Here is a 21,516-nt window from a genome sequence, read left to right on the forward strand (position 1 = left end):
AAATTTCTATTTTTATTTATTTATTTTTTTGAGACAGTCTCGCTCTGTCACCCAGGCTGGATTGCAGTGGCACAATCTCGTCTCACTGCAACCTCCTCCCAGGTTCAAGCGATTCTCTTGCCTCAGCCTCCCAAGTAGCTGGGATTACAGGTGCCCACCACCACGCCCAGCTAATTTTTGTAGTTTTTAATAGAAACAGGGTTTCACCATGTTGGCCAGGCTGGTCTTGAACTCCTGACCTCAGGTGATCCACCACCTCAGCCTCCCAAAGTGCTAGGATTACAGGCGTGAGCCACCATGCCCAACCTGGATCAAATTTTTAGATAACCTCGCTAGTCATTTATGAGTTATTGGCAGGCAGACACCATGTTGTTTCTACATCATGCCTGATACATTGAAGGTACTCAGCAAACGCCCAATGAATGAATGAATTTCCCAGCCAGAGGTGTCTTTTAGACCCAGCGCATTGCTGCAGTCTGCCAAAATCCTTTTGAGTCTCGATTGTGTCATTCTCTAAGTTAACTATATCTTTTGGTTTTATGTTCCCCACATTCTCTATCAGCATGATGTTTGCGTTCATATCTGAATAATTAATAAGGTGTAAGGATAGGCCTGGACTAGAGTTTGCCCCATGAGGGATGGAGACAGCTTTCCAAGTTGACTCTCTGGATAAGGCAGCTCAGCTATCATGTTTTATCAGACTTAACAACTCATCAGTTCTAAGATTCATCTTTATTTTATACATTACTAAGAAAGATTGCTTGAGCCCAGGAGTTCAGAATCAGCCCAGGCAATATAGTGGGAACTTGTCACTACAAAAAAAGTTTTAAGGCCAGGCGTAGTGGCTCACGCCTGTAATCCCAGCACTTTGGGAGGCTGAGGAGGGCAGATCACGAGGTCAAAAGATTGAGACCAGCCTGGCCAACATGGTGAAAACCCGTCTCTACTAAAAACACAAAAATTAGCTGGGCATGGTGGCGTGCGCCTGTAATCCCAGCTACTCAGGAGGCTGAAGCAGGAGAATCACTTGAACCCGGGAGGCGGAGGTTGCAGTGAACTAAGATCATGCCACTGCACTTCAGCCTGGTGACAGAGCAAGAATTCGTCTCAAAAAAATAAAAATTTAAAATTAGCTGAGTGTGGTGATGTGTGCTTGTAGTTCCAGCTACTCAGGAGGTCGAGTTGGGAGGATCATTTGAGCCCAGGAGGTAGAGGTTGCGGTGAGCTGTGATCGTGCCACTGTACTCCAGCCTGGGTAACAGTGAGACTCTGTCTCAAAAATAAGATTAAACACTGCCATTTAAACTGTTACACGTTTTCTTATCATTTAGAATTTTTATTCTATCCTTATTGAAAGAATGTCTTTAGAATTACTTAGACATAGATTGTTATGTGTCACCTTGGTCCATAATAAAAAAAAAATAAGCAAAATAAAGTGGTTAAAATACTTCGAAAGCTTCTTCACATTCAAAGACCCATATTTCTGAAGTTATCTCAGCGCCGTTGAAATCTGTGTTTCTTTTTTTCTTTCTTTCTTTCTTTTTTTTTTTTTTGTTGTTGTCGAGATGGAGTCTCGCTCTGTTGCCCAGGCTGGAGTGCAGTGGCCACAGTCTCGGCTCACTGCAACCTCCACCTCCCAAGTTCAAGCAGTTCTCTGCCTCAGCCTCCTGAGTAACTGGGATTGCAGGTGCGCACCACCACGCCTGGCTGATTTTTGTATTTTTAGTAGAGATGAGACCTTACCATGTTGGCCAAGCTGGTCTCAAACTCTTGACCTCAAATGATTCACCCTCCTTGGACTTCCAGAGTGCTGGGATTACAGGCGTGAGCCACTGCGCCCAGCCAAAATCCATGTTTCTGTACAGTATCATCCTGTCACCAGCAGTGTGCCCTTCCCAGAGTGTACCATCCGTTTACCTTTTGGGGAGGCCAAAAGGGGATGGCAATATTCTACATCCTGGCGCGGGTGGTGGCTGCATGTACACATTCACTTTGTGAGGGTTCATTGAACGGCATCATTATGATTTATGTATTTTTTGTATTTTATTTCATTTTATTTTTGAGGCAGGGTCTCTCTCTGTTACAGAGACTTGAGTGCAGTGGTGCAATCTCAGTTTACTGCAACCTCTGATTCCTGGGCTCAAGCAATCCTCCCACCTCAGCCTCCCGAGTAGCTGGGACTACAGGTGTGTGGCACCACGCCCAGCTAATTTAGTTAATTTTTTTGTAGAGACAGAGTCTCGCTATGTGCCCAGGCTGGTCTCAAACTCCTGGACTGAAGTGAGCCTCCCGCCTTGGCCTCTCAAAGTGCTGGGATTACAGGTATGAGCCACTGCCCCCCAACCTTTTTATTTATTTATTTATTTTATTTTATTTTGATTGCTTAAAAATAGAAAAGGAATGTCCACTCTTGTCTCTAGACAGTACCATGATGGGCTAGTTGAAACAGTGATAAGACACATCTGATTTCAGATATCTTAAAGTGCAAAAGGAAATAAGATGCATTTAGGGTAATGAAATACAGTATTTTTAAATACATCTAATTACACATTGCTTAGGCCATGTTTTTCTGCCTCGTCTTCAAAGACAGAAAGTGAAAGCAAAGTCCCTCACTAAAGCTCAGTGTGCTATTCTACAGGACAGGACACTCTCCCTGATCTCTGAGACTGTAACAAACACACACAAACAACAGCAGGGCTTAGTCTGGCACCAGTTCCTGACCTCAGCCCTCACCACTTCCCCTTCGTAGTGCTTGCAGAGCGTCGTGTTAGTAACCTCTTTCTAGATGCCTGCCTGACATGGATATCTTACTTAATCTGTTGCACAGAATCTACCACCTTCTCCTTTTGAAATGAGGTTTACATTTACCCTTCTTTTCACCTCTCCCCCAGCCTGTTATCTTGGTTTTCTCAGAGATGAGAAATCGTGATTCAGAGAGTTTCTCTGTGAAGCCTTGAGTTGTAATTCATCAGTGTGACAGCCAGTTGCTCGGAGCCAGCCTCCCAACAAGCGTGGGCTCTCGGGCCCACTCAAACCTCTAAGCTGGTGCTTGGGTGGTGCTGCGGGGCAATCTGTGCTTTTTCTTTCCCTCCCGTCTCTCCCCTAGTCCCCTTTCTGGCCTTGCCAGTGCTGCAGTTCAGCCCTTCTCTGCACTCTAAATGGTTCTGTGCTTTGTTTGTGCCTCTGGTTCAGCCCAGACTCCTCTGGAAGCCACAGCCAGCAGTTTCTCCTTTCCACATGACAAGCGTGTGCCAGCAGGCACCTTGAACTCAGGATAGCTGGGAGTCAGTTGTGATGGACGGCATGAGGGTCTGCAGTGGGGATCCAGCATCCCGGACATGGATCCTAAACTGTTGTAGGACCCATGCCTTCCTAAGCCACCCACCCTTTGCTCCTCCTAATCAGCGTGGTGTTAGAAAATCACGCTTTCCGAGGACCCTCCTCCACACTGCCACGAGAAGTCTTTCAAACGCCCTGGAAGTTAGGTTCAGGGCAAGCCAGTCAGTAAGTTCCCTGTCGTGCCACACTGCAGCGGTAGCTCTTTCCGTTCCACAGAACATCAGCCATAGAGAGCCAGGGCAGCTTCACAGCCCACCCCATGGGAAATGCCTGACTTTCCCCGTGTGGGTCCCTCTCCAGGAAAGCCTCCGTTCCCGGCTCCACTTAAAACCTGCCAGCCTTCCAAGACACAGTTCCCCAAGTCTTCCCTGATAATCTCCTTGCCATTGGGTGTGCTCTTGCATTCCTCTGAGCCCCGCTCACCGAGAGCCCTTTGTTCACTGGTTACGGTGCTGGCCCCCTCTGCTCGGCTGCCCAATTATTTAGATGCTTGTCTTTTTTTTTTTTTTTTTTTTTTTTTGAGGTGGGGTCTCAGTCTGTCACCCAGGTTGGAGTGCAGTGGCGTGATCATAGCTCACTGTAGCCTTGAACTTCTGGGGTCAAGGGATCCTCATGCCTCAGCCTCTCGGACAGCTGAGACTATAGGTGCATGCCACCATGCTCAGCTAATTATTTTAAAAATATTTTAAGAGTCAAGGTCTGTCTTTGTTGCCCACACTGGTCATGAACTCCTGGCTTCAAGCGATCCTCCTGCCTCAGCCTCCGAGAGTGCTGGGATTACAGGAAAGAGCCGCTGCGCCCAGCCAAGATACTTGTCTTATTCTTCCCACTAGGTGTACAGTGTCTGAAGATTGAGTCTGTCAATTGCTCGTTTGCACAGCGCCCTCTACACGGCACCTCCACAGAAAGCGTGTTTGTTTGCCAGTCAGCGGAACTGTTGACTGGGTTTTTCTCTGCCTCCTAGGTTATATTGTAAACCCACTGCGGTCAGGAATTGTGCCGTGTACACTTTCATGCAGCCGGGAAGAATGGCATAGGGTCCGGGCTGATGCATTTTATTGATCAAAAGACCAGTAAATGATCCTATAGTTTTTTCTCCTTTCAGTTATAAAATAAATCGGCAGCAGGGCATTTTCCTGACAGTCTTCCTTAAACTGCTCCTCCCGGCCGGGCGCGGTGGCTGAAGCCTGCAATCCCAGCACTCTGGGAGGCCGAGACGGGCGGATCACGAGGTCAGGAGATCGAGACCATCCTGGCTAACATGGTGAAACCCCGTCTCTACTAAAAAAATACAAAAAAACTAGCCGGGCGTGGTGGTGGGCGCCTTTGGTCCCAGCTACTCGGGAGGCTGAGGCAGGAGAATGGCGTGAACCCGGGAGGTGGAGCTTGCAGGGAGCTGAGATCCGGCCACTGCACTCCAGCCTGGGCGACAGAACGAGACTCCGTCTCAAAAAAAAAAAAAAAAACAACCCAAAAAACTGCTCCTCCTCCATCACCAGGTGTACAGGGCGGCAGGAGGAAGTGTGTGGTGTGATTGGGACGCCAGTGGCTGGACTCAGCAGCTGACCTTGCAGACTGAGGCAGGTGTGGAGGAAGGAGCAGTTCAGATGCAGCCCCTTTGGGTGGAGCTCACCTTTGCTGGCACTGTGAGTTTTTAACTAAAACACATTGACTGAGCATCTCTTATGGGCCTAGCCCTGTTCCAGTCCTGGGAATACTGCAGTGAAGAAAACACACACGACTCCTGACTCCCAGGGAACTTGCGTTGGAGGAGTATTGTCCTGAGATCTTCAGTCCTGGGCCACAAGGAGGGACAGTCAGCCAGAGCGTAGCCCGTATGCCAGTGCCTGGTTTAGAGGATCTCCATTGGAGAGGCTGCCTCTGTTTTTTTTTCTCTCTCTCTTTTTACCTTTCCTATGGTGCTGAGGGCTGCCTCTTTCAAGCCAGTACCCTGTGAGTAGGTCATTCTGTGTGGGACCTGGTGTGTCTGCACACGGCTTGGTGTGGGCTGGAGCTGCCCCCACTGCCCTCCTCATGGGTGACCCCAACATTTTCGTCTTCACTGGGCAGTGCTCCCCACAGGAGTAGCCCCTGCAGATGGCTAAGATGCTGCTGCTGTCTGTGTCTGAGGGAATAAAGCCAGGCTCTTATGTTCACAGCAGAATGACAGTTCTCCCTCCCTCCCTGGTGACTACAGCACATGGATGCTATTTTGGGTATCAAATCAGAACCTTGGCACTTCAGGCCCTCTTCAGAGAATTCAAGCATGAATGGTCTGTGGTCCGACACTTGTCAAAAGCCCTACTGAGGCGTCTGGCATTGGAGGAGAGGCACCGTCATGGGCACGTTCACTGTCATGCCTCATGTGTCAGGGAGCTCTTCTCTTCACCTAGTAGCTAGATCCAGCCAGACAAATACCTGCACCAAATCGCTTTCATGTATGCCTTCAGATTTTTTGAGAGTCATTTAAAGAAATGCCTGTTTTGGCCAGGCACGTTGGCTCATGCCTATAATTCCAGCACTTTGGGAGACCGAAGCAGGTGGATTCCTGAGGTCAGGAGTTCGAGACCAGCCTGATCAACACGGAGAAACCCCATCTCTACTAAAAATACGAAATTAGCCTGGTGGGGTGGCGTATGTCCGTAATCCCAGCTACTCGGGAGGCTGAGGCAGGAGAATCACATGAATCTGGGTGGCAAAGATTGTGGTGAGTCAAGATTGCTCCAGTGCACTCCAGCCTGGGCAACGAGAGCAGAACTCCATCAAGAAAGAGAGGGCGAGCAAGAGCAAGCGAAAGAGAGAAAGAAAGGAAGAAAGGAGGGAGGGAGGGAATGTTGGTTTCATCATCTCTGTACCTTTTACAGACCTTATTAGAGACCTTGTCATCACAGTGATTAGTGTCATTGCATGTGAGGACCCTCCTGACAAGTGCATTTCCAAATTCAGTATCTGCAGAAAGCTACTCTGCGGATGAATTTGTCAGATCAAGAGAATGTTATGGCCCAGGATGCTTTTCTTTTTGGCTTCGGCTGCCAGGAAACTCAACCAAATCCACTGCCCAACTGCAGTAATGAATTTGGTTGATTCCACTGTCTCGCAGTTGCTCTAGATCCATATTGACTGAGTATAAATCTGTGTCTGGACAGCGACCCAAATACACTGACGTCTAAAAGGACATTGACATTTCCTGTGACTTGACGGGACTGCTGGACCAAGTATTAGACCAACTATTGCTTAGTAGCCCCACACAGCCAAAAATCTCTTTGTGGCTCAGTTAGGGTATCATCAAAAGACACGTAACATGACCTTATGGTAGAAGTGAACTGCTTCAAGCTAGTAATGTGCTGTCTTGCAGGTATCCAGTATTGCTGTATTTCCCTCGAAAAACCGATCTATCCTGTGGTACCCCTATAAAGTTTGCTTAGGTGTTCTGGGGGTGCCCTGTTGCCAGTTTGGGAACCACAACCCTAGGTTAAAAGCATTCTCAGCCCCTTGAACTCTGCCTCATGCAATGAGGATTTGGGGTTCCCCCTGAGCCAGGCTGTCTTCTCTAGTCATAGGAGATAGGAGGTAGTATCCAGCTAAGGTGGCTCCAGAAAAGAGTGGGGTGCCTGAAGCCAAATGTGATGCTTAAGATGCTATCAGATGCCAGGTCTGCCTGGAGGTGATCCCCGCATACACCCTTCTCCTCCAGCCCCACGTTTCTCATCTCTAAATTGGGAGTAAAAGCAAATACTGCCCCAGCGGTGTGAAGTTGTTCAGAATGAAATGTTTTGTATAGTTTTGCTCTTTGAAAGGTATGAACTACTCTGATAATAGGGTCATCGATTCCTCCGCTGAACTGTTTCATGTTAGCACGGCCAGGGGAGATCTTCAGCTTCACCCGTCCAGCCGGGAGGACCATAAGCTGTTTCCCTGAAATGTTTCTTCTAAGGCCCTTCATATAGTGCCTCACTTACTGTCATAATCCAGCTGATTAGGAAAAAGAGCAGTTCTCATTCACATTTTTCAAAGAGGAAACTAGGGTACAGATTCAGATGATTTCCCAGTTTGATTTTGTGTTTGTTTGTTTTGTTTTTTGAGACTGGGTCTCATTCTGTTGCCTAGGCTGGAGTGCAGTGGTACTATCTCGGCTCACTGCAACCTCCACTTCCCAGGCTCAAGCAAGCCTCATGCCTCAGACTCCCAAGTAGCTGGAATTATAGGCACCTGCCACCATGCCTAGCTAATTTTTGTATTTTTAGTAGAGACAGGGTTTCACTGTGTTAGCCAGGCTGGTCTCGAACTCCTGACCTCAGGTGATCCTCCTGCCTCAGCCTCCCAAAGTGTTGGGATTACAGGCGTGAGCCACTGCGCCTGGCTTTCTTAGGTTGATTTGTGATGGAGCTGAGATGCAAGGACGAAGAGGCGAGTTTTTCCTTGTTTGGGCCACCAGGCAGTTGGCAAACCAGGTACCTTAGTCAGGGGTGGAGAGGAGAGAAGTTCAGGCCTCCCTCAGAGACACAGCTGGTGTCTTGGGGCCCCAGTGCCCCATCTGCACAGTGCACCTGTCCTTCCTGCACAGCACCCTGCATGGACAGCAGGAGCAAAACCCAGGGACCCCAGCTGCAAGGCTGGGGCTAGGTGATTTTTCCACCTTACAGTTGAAATGAAGGTTCAGGCCAGGCATGGTGGCTCACGCCTGTAATCCCAGCACTTTCGGAGGCCAAGTTGGAAGGATTACTTGGGCCCAGGAGTTCGAGACAAACCTGGGCAACATAGTGAGACCTCACCTTTACGAAATAATGGTAATAATAATAATAAGCCAGCCAGGCATGGTAGCATATGCCTATAGTCCCAGCTACTCAGGAGGCTGAGACGGGAGGATCACTTGAGCCCAGGAGGTCAAGGCTGCAGTGAGTCGAGATCGCGCCACTCTACTCCAGCCTGGGCAACAGAGTGTGAACCTATCAAAAAAGAAAAAAGAAAAAGAAAAGAAAAAGGCTGGGTGCAGTGGCTCACACCTGTAATTCTAGCACTTTGGGAGGCAGAGGTGGGTAGATCACCTGAGGTCAGGAGTTTGAGACCAACCTGGCCAACATGGTGAAACCCCATCTCTACTAAAAATACAAAATTAGCCCAGCATGGTGGCAGAAGCCTGCACTCCCAGCTACTTGGGAGGCTGAGGCAGGAGAATTGCTTGAACCCATAGTGAGCTGAGATCACGCCACTGCACTCCAGCCTGGGCGACAGAGCGAGTTTGTGTCTCAAAAAAAAAAAAAAGAAGAAGAAGAAAGAAAAGTTTCAGGTAAAAGCCCACCAAGTATATATTGCTGCAGACAGACTTTTGGCAAGGTAATCCGGCGTTTCCTATCACAAGGCTTAATAGTGTGCACACCCTTTGGCCAGCAGTTCCACATGTAGAAATGCCTCCTCCAGCATCTGAGATGTCGCTGTAAGAGGTGAGGATGACGTGGGGATCTGGAGCACTGGTTCTCCAGCTGACCTGTGTTCGGGTTCCTTGCCCGGGCACTTCCTGGCCTCTCCCCGCCTTACCTTATTGCAGCTTTAACAGGGGAGACAATCCAGGTGTATGTACATGTGATGCTATGTGTGTTGTGTGTTGTCTGAGGTTTGGCACACTCTGGCTGAGGGGAGCAGCACATTTGGGAGTTCTTGGGAACACTAAAAGAGAGGAGTGTCTTGAGGTTGATGGGAAGGGGCAGGCTTACAGAAAGTTCCAGATTCTCCCTGCAGGGAGCCCTTGTCTGATTGCCCAAAGCCAACCTGCTGGAGAAGCCACAGCTCTGGTTGTTCCGGGATGCTGGGGAAATCAGTGTGAGCACAGCTCCGTGGGGAAGTGGCGCAGCAGCCACACCGGGGCAATCTCGTGAGTTCCTTCTACAGCTGGAGGCTGCGGGGTAGGAAGAAGCAGTGGGGGAAGTGGGGCGGAAGGGGTTGCAGCAGGAGGTTAGGAAACCCCCTCCAGAATACAGACCACTGTGGCCTCTTTTCCCATGAGCAGTGGCTCCCCGGCCTCATCAGCCTTCCTGGTTCTTGAACTTTCTAAAGCAGTTACCTTAGGGCCTGCATGCTTCATGTTCCCTCTGCATGGGTCACCTTCAAGCCTTTTCAATGCTGGTTCTCCCTCTTACTTTTTTTTTTTTTTGAGACGGAGTCTGGCTCTGTTGCCCAGGCTGGAGTGCAGTGGCCGGATCTCAGCTCACTGCAAGCCCCGCCTCCCGGGTTCACGCCATTCTCCTGCCTCAGCCTCCCGAGTAGCTGGGAGTACAGGCGCCCGCCACCTCGCCCGGCTAATTTTTTTTGTATTTTTAGTAGAGACGGGGTTTCACTGTGTTAGCCAGGATGGTCTCGATCTCCTGACCTCGTGATCCGCCCGTCTCGGCCTCCCAAAGTGCTGGGATTACAGGCTTGAGCCACCGCGCCCGGCCAGGTTCTCCCTCTTTCCATCTCAGCTCAGATCTGCCTCCCCAACCTCGCCATCCAAAGAAGCCACTTCTCAGCCCTCTCAGGGCCGTCACCTTCAGATCATCTCTGTAGCACTTAGTGCTACAGAAGCTCTTGTTCGATTTTTTATTCTATTAACTGTTTCTTCCCCTCTCCCTGCCCCGTGGTACGTACGTAAAACACACACACACACACACACACACACACACACACACAAACACACACACACAAACACACACACAAACACACACACACACAAACACACACACACACACGTTCCATAAGGTCTCCCTCATGGCTTTCTTTCTAGCTCTTTGCACAGTAACCGATGCATAGTAGATGCTCGGTACATGTGTGCAGAATGAATGGATGTTTGCAAAATCTCACAAGGGCTTTGGAAGGTACAGGTTGACTTAGAATTTTAGCCTACTTTGATTGGTGGAAGCCTCCATCGTGGGGCCTATGACGCTCATTGCAAAGTGTAACCGCAGGGGGGTTGCAGTGCTTCAGGCCAGCATGTTCCTATCTCCAGTGACACAGATTCCCCTGTAGCCAAAAACACTGTTTCTCAGAGTCTGGGCAGTGGCCTCAGTACCTCCTTGAAGGTAGAACAAAGCAGATGGGCTGGGGTGCAATCCACAGATGGGTTTTTTGACTACCAAAGTGTTTTGAAATCAATTTAAATTAGTTGTCAGTGTTGAGAAATCAGATTTCACGTAACTGGATTTCAGCATTCCTTGGAAACCTGTAGAAGATCTGATACTCCTGGGTCCGCGTTCCCAGATGGCAGCGCTGGGCTGGCTCTGAGCAGGGGCAGTGTGGCTCCTTGCTGGACCACCTCCTGTGTTTTTGCCAGCTGGCCCAGGCAGTCCCCCGAGATTGTGACCCTGCAGTGTGGGAGTGGCCATCACCTTGTCCTGCCTAGAGGCCCATAATGACTTTTCCTTGCTGGAGGAAGAGGGTGGGATTGCTTCCCCTGCCATGACCACACAGAGTCACTGCTGTGACATCTTAGCTCTGTGAGCGAGCCCCAAACAGCTGAGATCCCTGGGCTGAGGAGTCCGGGCACAGGGGTGGTGCCCGCCGCAGCCCTCCTGCCACCCATCTGCTTCCTGTCACTCAGTGCCTCTCCTGTGATGTTGTCGACTCTGTGCTGAGCCCACTGAGGAAGGCAGCACCCAGCACTCAGGGCTTCTGGGAGAGGATGACTCATGAGAGCGTCTGACTGGCCCAAGAGTGCCTGAGACTGGATCAGAAATAGCCACGATCATCCAGTTTGATTGATTGATTGATTGATTTAGTTGAGATGGAGTCTCGCTGTGTCTGCACTGTGGAGTGCAGTGGCACGGTTCATTGCAGCCTCTACCTCCTGGTTTCAAGCAATTCTGCCTCAGCCTCCCGAGTAGCTGGGATTACAGGCGCCCGCCACCACACCCGGCTGATTTTTGCATTTTTAGTAGAGACAAGGTTTCGCCATGTTGGCCAGGCTGGTCTTGAACTCCTGACCTCAGGAGAGCCACCCGCCTCGGCCTCCCAGAATGTTGGGATTGCAGGCGTGAGCCACTGCCCCCGGCCCCAGCTTGATCTTGAACCTCCTGTGTGTGGGCAGAGAGACACGGCCCTGCTACTGCTTGAATGGCTTCTAGAGACAGTGACTTGTTTCCTTTTTCCCACTGAACTGTGAGTGTTTGCCATGCAATGTTAGGATAATGAACAAAATGAAAGAGGAAATCACCCCTATGCCAGCACCACCATACATTTCTACATTCTTCCTCATTGCTTTTGCATATGATTACATGATTGTAATTAGAGTAAAATTAAATTTCTCTCACTTCAGTGTTCTCAGCACTCAGAACAGGGGTTGGCAAGCAGCAGCGTTCAGTAAACCTGGGCTGACTACAGAACATTCTGTTTACCAGAAAGTGGACGTTTTTTGAATTGTATCATACACTCATCACTACTGCATCAACTTTTTAACATGCATTTGACATTTTACTGTATTTATTTATTTACTTATTTTAATTTTTTTGAGATGGAGAATCGCTTTTTTGCCCAGGCTGGAGTGCAGTGGCGTGATCTCAGCTCACTGCAACCTCCGCCTCCCAGGTTCAACCGATTCTCCTGCCTCAGCCTCCCGAGTATCTAGGATTATAGGCATGCACCACCATGCCTGCCTAATTTTTGTATTTTTAGTAGAGATGGGGTTTCACCATGTTGCTCAGGCTGGTCTCGAACTCTTGACCTCAGGTGATCCACCCGCCTCAGCCTCCCGGGATTACAGGCGTGAGCCACCATGCCTGGCCCATTTTACTGTATTTAGGTATTTTTTCTACCCTCTTCCCAGTTAATCAAGATTATAAACACTGTTGCAGTGAGCATTTTTCTCTACATAACTGTTTTTGAGTGTTTTGAATTATTTTCTTAGGATAAATTCCAAGCATTTGAATTCCTGAATCAGAACAGAGAAAAATAAGAATGGTAGAAATTGCCTTTTGAAGTATTATTTATCCCTATTCCAGCAATGCTTGAGAATGTTAATTTTACCATAACTTTACCAGTATTTAAATAGTTTTTAAATTTTTACTAATTTAGTAGTATAAGATGATACCTTATGGCTTTAATTTGTATATTTATATTGTGGTTATTAGTATAGGTTGAAGACTTGTCTAAGCCTTTAATAATTGTATTTCCTTTTTTCTTTTTTTGAGACGGAGTTGTGCTCTGTCACCCAGGCTGGAGTGCAATGGCACCATCTCGGGTCACTGCAGCCTCCTGGGTTCAAGCAATTTTCTGAGTAGCTGGGACTACAGGCGTGCCCCACCATGCCTGGCTAGTTTTTGTATTTTTAGTGGAGATGGGGTTTCACCATGTTGCTCAGGCTGGTCTTGAACTCCTGACCTCAGGTGATCCACCTGCCTCAGCCTCCCAAAGTGCTGGGATAACAGGTGTGAGCCACTGCGCCTGGCCTATAATTGTATTTCCTCTTGTGTGCCTTGCCTATTTGAGTTGTTTGTGTGGCTGTTAGAATATAGACTTTTGGCCGGGCGCGGTGGCTCAAGCCTGTAATCCCAGCACTTTGGGAGGCCGAGACGGGCGGATCACGAGGTCAGGAGATCGAGACCATCCTGGCTAACCCGGTGAAACCCTGTCTCTACTAAAAAAATACAAAAAACTAGCCGGGCGAGATGGCGGGCGCCTGTAGTCCCAGCTACTCGGGAGGCTGAGGCAGGAGAATGGCATAAACCTGGGAGGCGGAGCTTGCAGTGAGCTGAGATCCGGCCCCTGCACTCCAGCCTGGGCGACAGAGCGAGACTCCGTCTCAAAAAAAAAAAAAAAAGAATATAGACTTTTTAGAGTTGTGTGAATTTGTAATACAGATATACCACTAGTTCAATTTTCCTAGTATATTTACTGTAAACATTTTCCTAGTGTGTGGTTTTTCATTTTTAATGCCAGGCATGTTACCATGGGTGTGGTTTTCTGTTCTTTGGCGAGTGAGCATGTGCTTGTGGAAGGGCCTTGGGTTTCTGATCCAATCTTGATGCCTCAGCCAGGGGGACCCACCGGAGAGTAGGGGCCTTGACCGGGGACGCAGCTGGTGAGGGGAGACTCCAACCGGCCACTCCTTGCTCTCCAGCTCCCTGAGCCGAAGCCACTGCCTTCTGAGCTCATCAGAGCCCAAGTTGCTGTCCTGGCGTGGAAAGTTCTTCTGAGCTGAGGTTTATGCTTCTCTCTTCCGGACTGAGGCTTGCCTTGTGGGGCTCCCCTGAACATGCCCATCACCATGCTGGTGACCGGGAGCCAGCCTTTTTCTTTTCTGACTCAGGGTATTTAAAAATACCCCAGGCTGGAGAATTTGGAGGAATCCATCATCGACGGGTGAGCATTAAGCTCTTAAGAGGCAAAAAAGGCCATTCTGCTATTGAATTGTCCTCTGAAGATGCAGTCAGTTCAGCAGTTTCACAGCCCCCTCACTGGCAGGCATTGTCCTAGATATTTGGGGCCTAACGGACAGGGCTGAGGTTAGAGGTATGCTGTGCTCTGAGGGGCTGACTGTCAAGACGGTGTCTCCTTCCCGCTTAGCTGTCTGCCTCTGTACTGGTGAGGAAGGTTCCCCGGGACCTCTTGAACCAGCAGCCAGGAGACCAGGATTAGAAGCGAAGATTTGAATCCCAGCTCTGCCACCCTGTGACCTGCATAGCCAACACCCCTGACCCTGTGAGCATGTTCACATTCGGGTCTGTTCTTTCCTTCAGCAAGCACACAACACACACGTATGTAGTCAGGAGTCCTCGCTGGGCACAGCATGGCTACAGGGTGCCAGACATGGTCCCTCTGGAGGGGTGTATGCTTTACGGGTAAACGGAAATATTGGTGTCTGTCAGTAAAGCAAGCAGAATGATAAATTAGGCTAAATAAGTTGCTGGAGCCCACAGAGGAGTCATTCATTCATTTTGAATAGGAGCAGAGTAGAGCTTTTCAGAAGACGTGGCCAAGGCAGAGCCTTGAGCGGTGAATAGAACTCCAGGGTAGGAATGGCGGAGGAAAAAGGAGGGGAATGGAGAAGGGAGAGGGTTGCCCAGCCTGAGGAGCCCAGGGGTGTGTTGTTGTCCAGGGCGGCTGCTATGCCGGGAGAGGGGACAAGTCCAGATGGCAAATGTTGTGCTTAGCAACCATCGTAGGGTTTGAGAAGGATGCTGAGAGGGGATAGACCTCTGACAGCCTGGGAACGTTCTGGATGAGAACAGAGCCAAGGAAGGAGGCCAGAGCCAAGAGGTGAGGTGTCTGTTGCTCAGCAGGGAGGTGCTTCCGTAGCCACCAGTTCCAGTGACAGCGAGCGGGCAGGTGGATTGTCCCTGGTGATCCTCCATTTCCAGCCCAGGATGGACCTTTTCCGTCCTGGTGATGGGCTCAGTCTTGGGGCTGGGGCGGGAAGGAGGCCAGCAGAGGCAGTGCCCTGACAGTTTGTTTGCAGAACTTGGAGAAATCCTGATGTCAGTGTTTATTTGTTCATTCATTTAACAAGTATTTATCAAGGGCCTACCGTGTACCAGGTTTTGAACAGTAAAGTGGACGGTAGGAAGATGATGGTGAAGAGGCACCCCAAATTCCAGAAGAGCAGAGATTCTTCTCTTTACGGGGAGTGTGTGATCTAGGTCTGGATTCTGGTGAGGAATGGCGCTAATGTCTGTGTCTGTGTTTCCATTCTAGATGCTATAGAGCCAGGTGAGCTGCTGCAAAGGACTCATTCTTGGTGGCCAGCAGTTACCGGCAACTTGTGAGCTTGGTGGGCTCCTACTAACACACCTGGGACGCCAGGCTGCCGGGCTCCCCTCCAGGCAGCCTCCCCAGCAGCCCCCCAGAGCCATGGAGGCCCGGGAGGTCCCCGTGGGCTCGCTAATCAACTTTGGGCCTGAGGCACCCACCTCCTCTCCCCTGGAGGCACCACCCCCTGCACTGCAGGACGGGGATGGCTCCCTGGGGGATGGCGCGTCAGAGAGTGAGACCACTGAGTCTGCGGACAGTGAGAATGACATGGGCGAGTCACCCTCACACCCGTCCTGGGACCAGGACCGCCGCTCCTCCTCCAACGAGTCCTTCTCCTCCAGCCAGAGCACCGAGTCTACCCAGGATGAAGAGACCCTGGCTCTCAGGGACTTCATGCGTGGCTACGTGGAGAAGATCTTCTCTGGAGGGTAAGAGGCCTGTGTGGACAAGACAGCCTGGCATGGCCACAGGGCCCAAGGGGAGCCGCCTTCTGCTCTTGGCTCTGCCTCTCCCCAGGGTGCCACCTGGGGCCAGAGCTTCCATTTCCTCATCAGCCAGGGATGGCCACTGCAGGGGCCTCCCTCCACTCCAGCCTGCATGCGGAGCCACATGGGGACCTTTTAAAGAGTACCCGAGTCTGGACTTCACTCCAGACCAATTACATCAGTTCTCTAGGGTGAGGCCCGGCGTCAAAGCATGTGCGGCTCCCAGGTGATTTGGAAGGGCAACCGTGCGGAGAATCGCTGGAGGGACACGCTCCAGAGTACTTGGCTCACAGGTCCCCATCATCCCCGTGAGCTCCATTATTTTCTTTTTGTTTGTTTTCTTTCTTTCTTTCTTTCTTTCTTTTTTTTTTTTTTTGAGACCGAGTCTGGGTCTGTTACCCAGGCTGGAGTGCAGTAGTGCAGTCTCAGCTTAATGCAAGCTCTGCCTCCCAGGTTCAAGTAATTCTCCTGTCTCAGCCTCCCGAGTAGCTGGGATTACAGGCACCTGCCACCACACCCGGCTAATTTTTGTGTTTTTAATAGAGACAGGGTTTCACCATGTTGGCCAGGCTGCTCTCGAACTCCTGGTCTCATGTGATCCACCCTTCCCAGCCTCCCAAAGCGCTGGGGTTATAAGCATGAGCCACCGTACCCGGCCGAGCTCTGTTATTTTCCAGTGCATGTTGTTCCTGAATTTTATCCATGCAATTCTTAAGCAAGGCTTTGGAGGGGGCTGTCTCTTTCCTCTCACTCCGCCGACACCTGTCTCACCTCATCGTTGCTAAACACAAGGGGCACTTGTTCTGTTTCTGGGACCATCTGAGCATTTGTAGGCTCACCACTCCCTAGCGTTCCTTGTCACAGCTATAGTTGGCTAAGAGGTTGCAATTATTCACTGAAATTAAATATAGGGGCAAGATAAGATAATAAAGCTGTGGTTACCCATACTGGTGTGCTCATAAGAAGCAGATTCTTTTTTTTAGAGACAGGGCCTTACTCTGTTGCCCAGGCTGGAGTGCAGTGACGCAATCACGGCTCACTGCAGCCTCCACTTCCTGGGCTCAAGCAATCTTCCCACCATAGCCTCCCGAGTAGCTGGGACTATAGGTACATGCCGCCATGCCCCGCTAATTTTTTTTTTTTTCGTTTTGGAGACAAGGTCTCGCTCTGTCACCCAGGCTTGAGTGCAGTGGTGCAGTCATAGCTCACCACAGCCTCAAACTCCTGGCCTCAAGCAGTCCTCCTGCCACGACCCTCCAAAGTGCTGACCCTGGCCAGCAGCTGATTCTGAAGCAGCTGTTTGCATGGGGCCCTTCCCTGGGTGGCTGTTCTTTTGTGGTTCTTAAGGGTAAAATAACGAGTGTTGACAATTGGAGCAGCAGGAAGGGAGAGTTTGGGGCCGTGACGTCCACTGAGAAGCGGGAATCTGTGCATCGGCCTGATGTTTCCCTACCCCAGTTCACTGCCTGTTAATATCTCAGCCAGGGAAAGGAGGATGCACACACACCCCAGAGCCATGGGGTTCACGTGTGGATTGTGGCTCTTCCACCATTCACGGCAGCACACTAGATACACATGGTCTTGCTGCTCTGTCATGTGTGGGCTGGCAGCATTGGCATCTCCTGGGAGCTTATGAGAAATGCAGAGTCTTGAGCCCTGGCTGGCCCCTCTGAGTGAGAACATGCCCTTTAACAAGATCAGTAGACAGCTCATGCACATCAGCGTCTGAGAGGCACTGCCTTAAGGGAAAGTTTTCCAGTTTCATTAACGCAGTTAGGATTTGTGGCCAGGCTCAGTGGCTTACACCTGTATTCCCAACATTTTGGGAAGCTGAGGCAGGAGGATCGCTTGAGCCCAGGAGTTTGAGACCAGCCTAGGAAACATAGTGAAACTCTACAAAAAAACACACAAAAATTAGCCAGGCATGGTGGCATGTGCCCATAGTCCCAGCTACTCAGGAGGCTGAGGTGGGAGGATCACTTGAACCAGGTAGGCTTAGGTTGCAGTGAGCCATGATCGTACCACTGCACTCCAGCCTGGGTGACAAATGGAGACCCTGTCTCAAAAAAAAAAGAAAAAGAAATGTTGCCTTTTACTCTGCAGAGCCCATTGTTTCCACCGTGATTTGAGCCCCACGTGTGTAAACTCTTAAGGGCTGACTTCTGCCTTTTTGATGGGTGCTTCTCAATTGGTGGAGACCAGCCTCAGTTTTCTGTGTGGTTAGAAAAGGGAACCGTTGCATGATAATCCCAATACCTGACCATCTAAAAATGCATTTATGGGCTGGGCGCGGTGGCTCACACCTGTAATCCCAGCACTTTGGGAGACAAGGCAGGCACATCACCTAAGGCCAGCAGTTTGAGACCAGCCTAGCTAACATGACGAAACCCCATCTCTACTAAAAACACAAAAATTAGCTGGGCTTGGTGGCGGGTGCCTGTAATCCCAGCTACTTAGGAGGCTGAGGCAGGAAAATCACTTGAACCCAGGAGGCAGAGGTTGCAGTGAGCTGAGATTGCACCACTGTACTCCAGCCTAGGCAAGACAGAGCGAGACTCCGTCTCAAAAAAAAAAAAAAAAAATTAACTAAAAATGCATTTATGTTTGATTTGAGTGCATTTTAGGAGAGCAGATGTAGCTTCCTACTTGTTTTGTTTGACCAACACCGAGATGGGTGCGCTTTCTCTGAGCACACCCCAGTTAATGAAAAGGGGAAAACACCCAGAAGTTTGCTCATTTGCCAGGAAAGCCAGCCTCTATTTGCAGTAGCCTGTCAGCGATACAGAATGTGGACACCTGAGTCAGATGCGTCTTTGCAAGCATTCCAGAAATTACTACAAAAGCCTGCAGATAACACATATTTCATCTGATGTTGGTATTTAGAGTAAATGAGGACCAAGATGTTTTCTACAAAACATAAATGAAGATTGCATAAGCCAAGTGATCTTCAGCCTTCTGCTTCATTTTCGAGTCTTTAAATTTGGGAAAGAGTATTGGCGCCTTACAAAGAGTGATGAGAAGTGGCCTGAAAGTATGTGAGCATGTTATCCATCCTAGTGGTGGTGACACCAGGGTGGAGGCCCCTGGTCTCCATACCTCTCACACACAGCTGGGGATGGCCTGGCCCGTGAGCAGCCTCACTCTGGAAGTGCAGAGGGATGAGCGAGCGCCCTGCTGATATGTGGGAGATGGTTTTCTTCCTGGCATCAAACCTTGGCGTCAATATACTAAGACAGAACAAATTCAGGAAGTCTTAAATTCAGGGGCTGGTTCCATGCTGACTCCAGCATCAAAAACTAGTGGGAAGTCAGAGAGCTGGAGAACCAAGACCTCTCAGGGTTCGTGCCCTTATCTGGACTCAGACCTCCCCAGGCAGGGGTCGGGAGGGGCAGGGGAAGGACATGGGCTTTGGAACCAGGAAGCCTGGATGGAACTCTGGTTCGCCACTCTCAAACCGGCGTGTGATTCTCCGAGCCAGGCTCCTCACCTTTGAAATAACAGTAACACCCTTTCCTCGCGGGACCGCCCGGAGGCTGAGACGAGGTGATGGGAGTTGGGGTCTGTGCTTGGCTGGGGAGCAATACTTCGTTAGTTCCTTCTCCTTGCTCTTCCCCTATTGCTCCAGCGGATTGAAAAGGGGTTTTTTTCCCCCTCTCCTTTTTTTTTTTTTTTTTTTTTTTTTAGGGAGGACTTAGATCAGGAGGAGAAAGCCAAGTTTGGAGAGTACTGCAGCAGTGAAAATGGAAAAGGCCGGGAGTGGTTTGCTCGATACGTGAGTGCCCAGGTAAGGGCAAGGTGATGGGAAGGATGGGCGTTTACTCTTGAGGAAGAATCTGGTGAAGCATAACAAATTTGACTTTATCCTATAATGACACTCTGGAGAAAAGAGTCAACGGAAATGACCCAACAGAAAAAGAAAAGTAAAACTTACCCCAGAATATTCTGAAAAGGAGTGTTGAGAATAGTGAGAAACAGTCTGGGCACAGTGGCTCACGCCTGTAATCCCAGCACTTTGGGAGGCCGAGGCGGGAGGATCACTTGAGCCCAGGAGTTCAAGACCAGCCTGAGCAACATAGTGAGGTACCCCCGTTCCCCCATCTCTAAAAGTTAAAAAAGAATAGTGAGAAACAGGAAGTAGCTCATTTGGACGTCGCACTTCAAGGGAAAGAGTAAGAAACTGGGCTTTCAATTTCATGAAGTTCCGGAAAATCTCATTTTTTAAAGGCAAGCATGTGAGTTATGTGCATGCATATTTTTATTAACCCATAATACTCGATTTTTTGTAAAAAATAAAAAATATTCAAGATCATGACGGTCATGTGAAGAAAAAAAAAAAAAAATATATATATATATATATTTTTTTTTTTTTTTTTTTTTTTTTTTTTTTTTTGAGACGGAGTCTTGCTCTGTAGCCCGGGCTGGAGTGCAGTGGCCGGATCTCAGCTCACTGCAAGCTCCGCCTCCCGGGTTTGGGCCATTCTCCTGCCTCAGCCTCCCGAGTAGCTGGGACTACAGGCGCCCGCCACCTCGCCCGGCTAGTTTTTTGTATTTTTAGTAGAGACGGGGTTTCACCGTGTTAGCCAGGATGGTCTCGATCTCCTGACCTCGTGATCCGCCCGTCTCGGCCTCCCAAAGTGCTCGGATTACAGGCTTGAGCCACCGCGCTCGGCCGTGAAGAAAAATATATTAACAAAGTTTAGAAAATAATTTAATTTTGTAAATATCCAGTAGGTTCTTTTTTTTTCCTGAGTGGCCTAAGTTTTTAGTTTTTAAGTATTTTAGTGCAAATAATTTATTTTTCATGGAAAAGTTAGAAAATGCAGATGAGCAAAGAGAAGTTTATTACCCACACATCCACAGTTTGGAAACAGCCAGTGTTGTCATTGTGGGGTACTTTTCTGTGTGTGGGTGTGTATGAAGTTCTGACTTTTAAAAATCTGGGAAGGACACCGAGGGGAACCCCTGTGTGTGCCCTGCCCAGTGATGGTTGGGTGCAGGTGGCTGTACTCTGCCCGGGTCCTGGCAGGAGGGGCGGGTTCTATAGTGCAGAGGCAGCAGCCATCCTGGGCCCTCATCCCAGCTGCATTTGGAAACACTGAGAGTGGAAAGCCTGCAGCTTCACTGAGTACTGCGTGTGTCGCCCTGAACCTCAATGACGTGTCTGGCCTCTTTCTGGACAGCGCTGCAACTCCAAGTGTGTCTCAGAGGCAACCTTCTACCGCCTGGTGCAGTCTTTTGCAGTGGTGCTGTTCGAGTAAGTAATGCCGTTACACAAAGCCTTTGTCCTGGTAAGCTCTTCCCTCCTTCCCTCCTTCCTTTCCTCCCCACCCAGCCGTGTCATAACCAGCTGTGAGTCATATCCACGCTAGTCATCAGGTTGCAATTGCTCTGCTACACCCAGCATCAACTAAAAGGCACAGTCGTAACCACCATCTCACAGGAGCAGGGCTGGCCATCCTTAGCTGTCAGTGATGAGAGGACTGCAGCTGGATGTGAGGAGCATCCTCTGTGCAGGTCCTCGGGGCCAGGTGGTGATGAGGTACTGTGGCCCTGCCCTCCTTGGGAGTTCTGGCACTTTCCCGAGTTCCTGTTGTAAAGTACTTCAAACTCAACTGCCAACCCCATGAGCAAATAAACACTTAATGATATGTTGGGAGGACTGTAGCCTTCCCTGTGAACGCTGATTAGGCACCACTGGGGCCTTTTATCACAGAAGCCCTTGGTAGGCAGTGAGGAGTGGTGGAAAGGGCATGGCCGCCAGCTGGAGATTTGGGGCCAATCCAGTCTCTGTCCCTGCTCACTTGTGAGATTAGGGAGCCAGACTCCATGAGGCACAGACCCCCTTCTCAGGAGCATGACTCTCTGGGGTCACCAGGCCAGCTTCATACCTCCAAGGTGTGAAATGGAGGGGATGCTTCTTGGCCTTGGGGAGGCTGGGCAGTGGCCTGACCGACCTGGAGCCTCGATTCTGGGGCTG

The 21,516-nt window shown here is 49.7% G+C and overlaps 1 protein-coding gene and 1 long non-coding RNA gene across 13 annotated transcripts in view; one reads left to right on the top strand and one right to left on the bottom strand.

The window, feature by feature from the left end:
- The window catches only part of KIAA0513, a 68,866-nt gene that overhangs the window by 26,703 nt on the left and 20,647 nt on the right, over positions 1–21,516 (top strand). For 7 of the 12 annotated variants that reach the window (XR_013410941.1, NM_001194581.2, XM_077984019.1 and 4 more), the window contains 3 exon segments: positions 14,998–15,482; positions 19,224–19,323; positions 20,720–20,793. Coding sequence is in view for 11 of the 12 variants with exons in the window: in NM_001194581.2 (NP_001181510.1) it covers positions 15,154–15,482; positions 19,224–19,323; positions 20,720–20,793 (503 nt within the window). In the remaining variant the exon portion in view is untranslated. 12 annotated transcript variants of the gene reach the window in all.
- LOC144338287 (uncharacterized) lies at positions 3,834–8,321 on the bottom strand. Its single transcript, XR_013412285.1, has 3 exons — positions 8,019–8,321; positions 4,540–7,656; positions 3,834–4,099 (listed from the first exon to the last, which is right to left on the bottom strand). It is a non-coding gene; the product is annotated as an uncharacterized LOC144338287 (long non-coding RNA).

The sequence above is a fragment of the Macaca mulatta genome, chromosome 20, assembly GCF_049350105.2.
Source record: "Macaca mulatta isolate MMU2019108-1 chromosome 20, T2T-MMU8v2.0, whole genome shotgun sequence".
NCBI classification, from domain to species: domain Eukaryota; kingdom Metazoa; phylum Chordata; class Mammalia; order Primates; family Cercopithecidae; genus Macaca; species Macaca mulatta.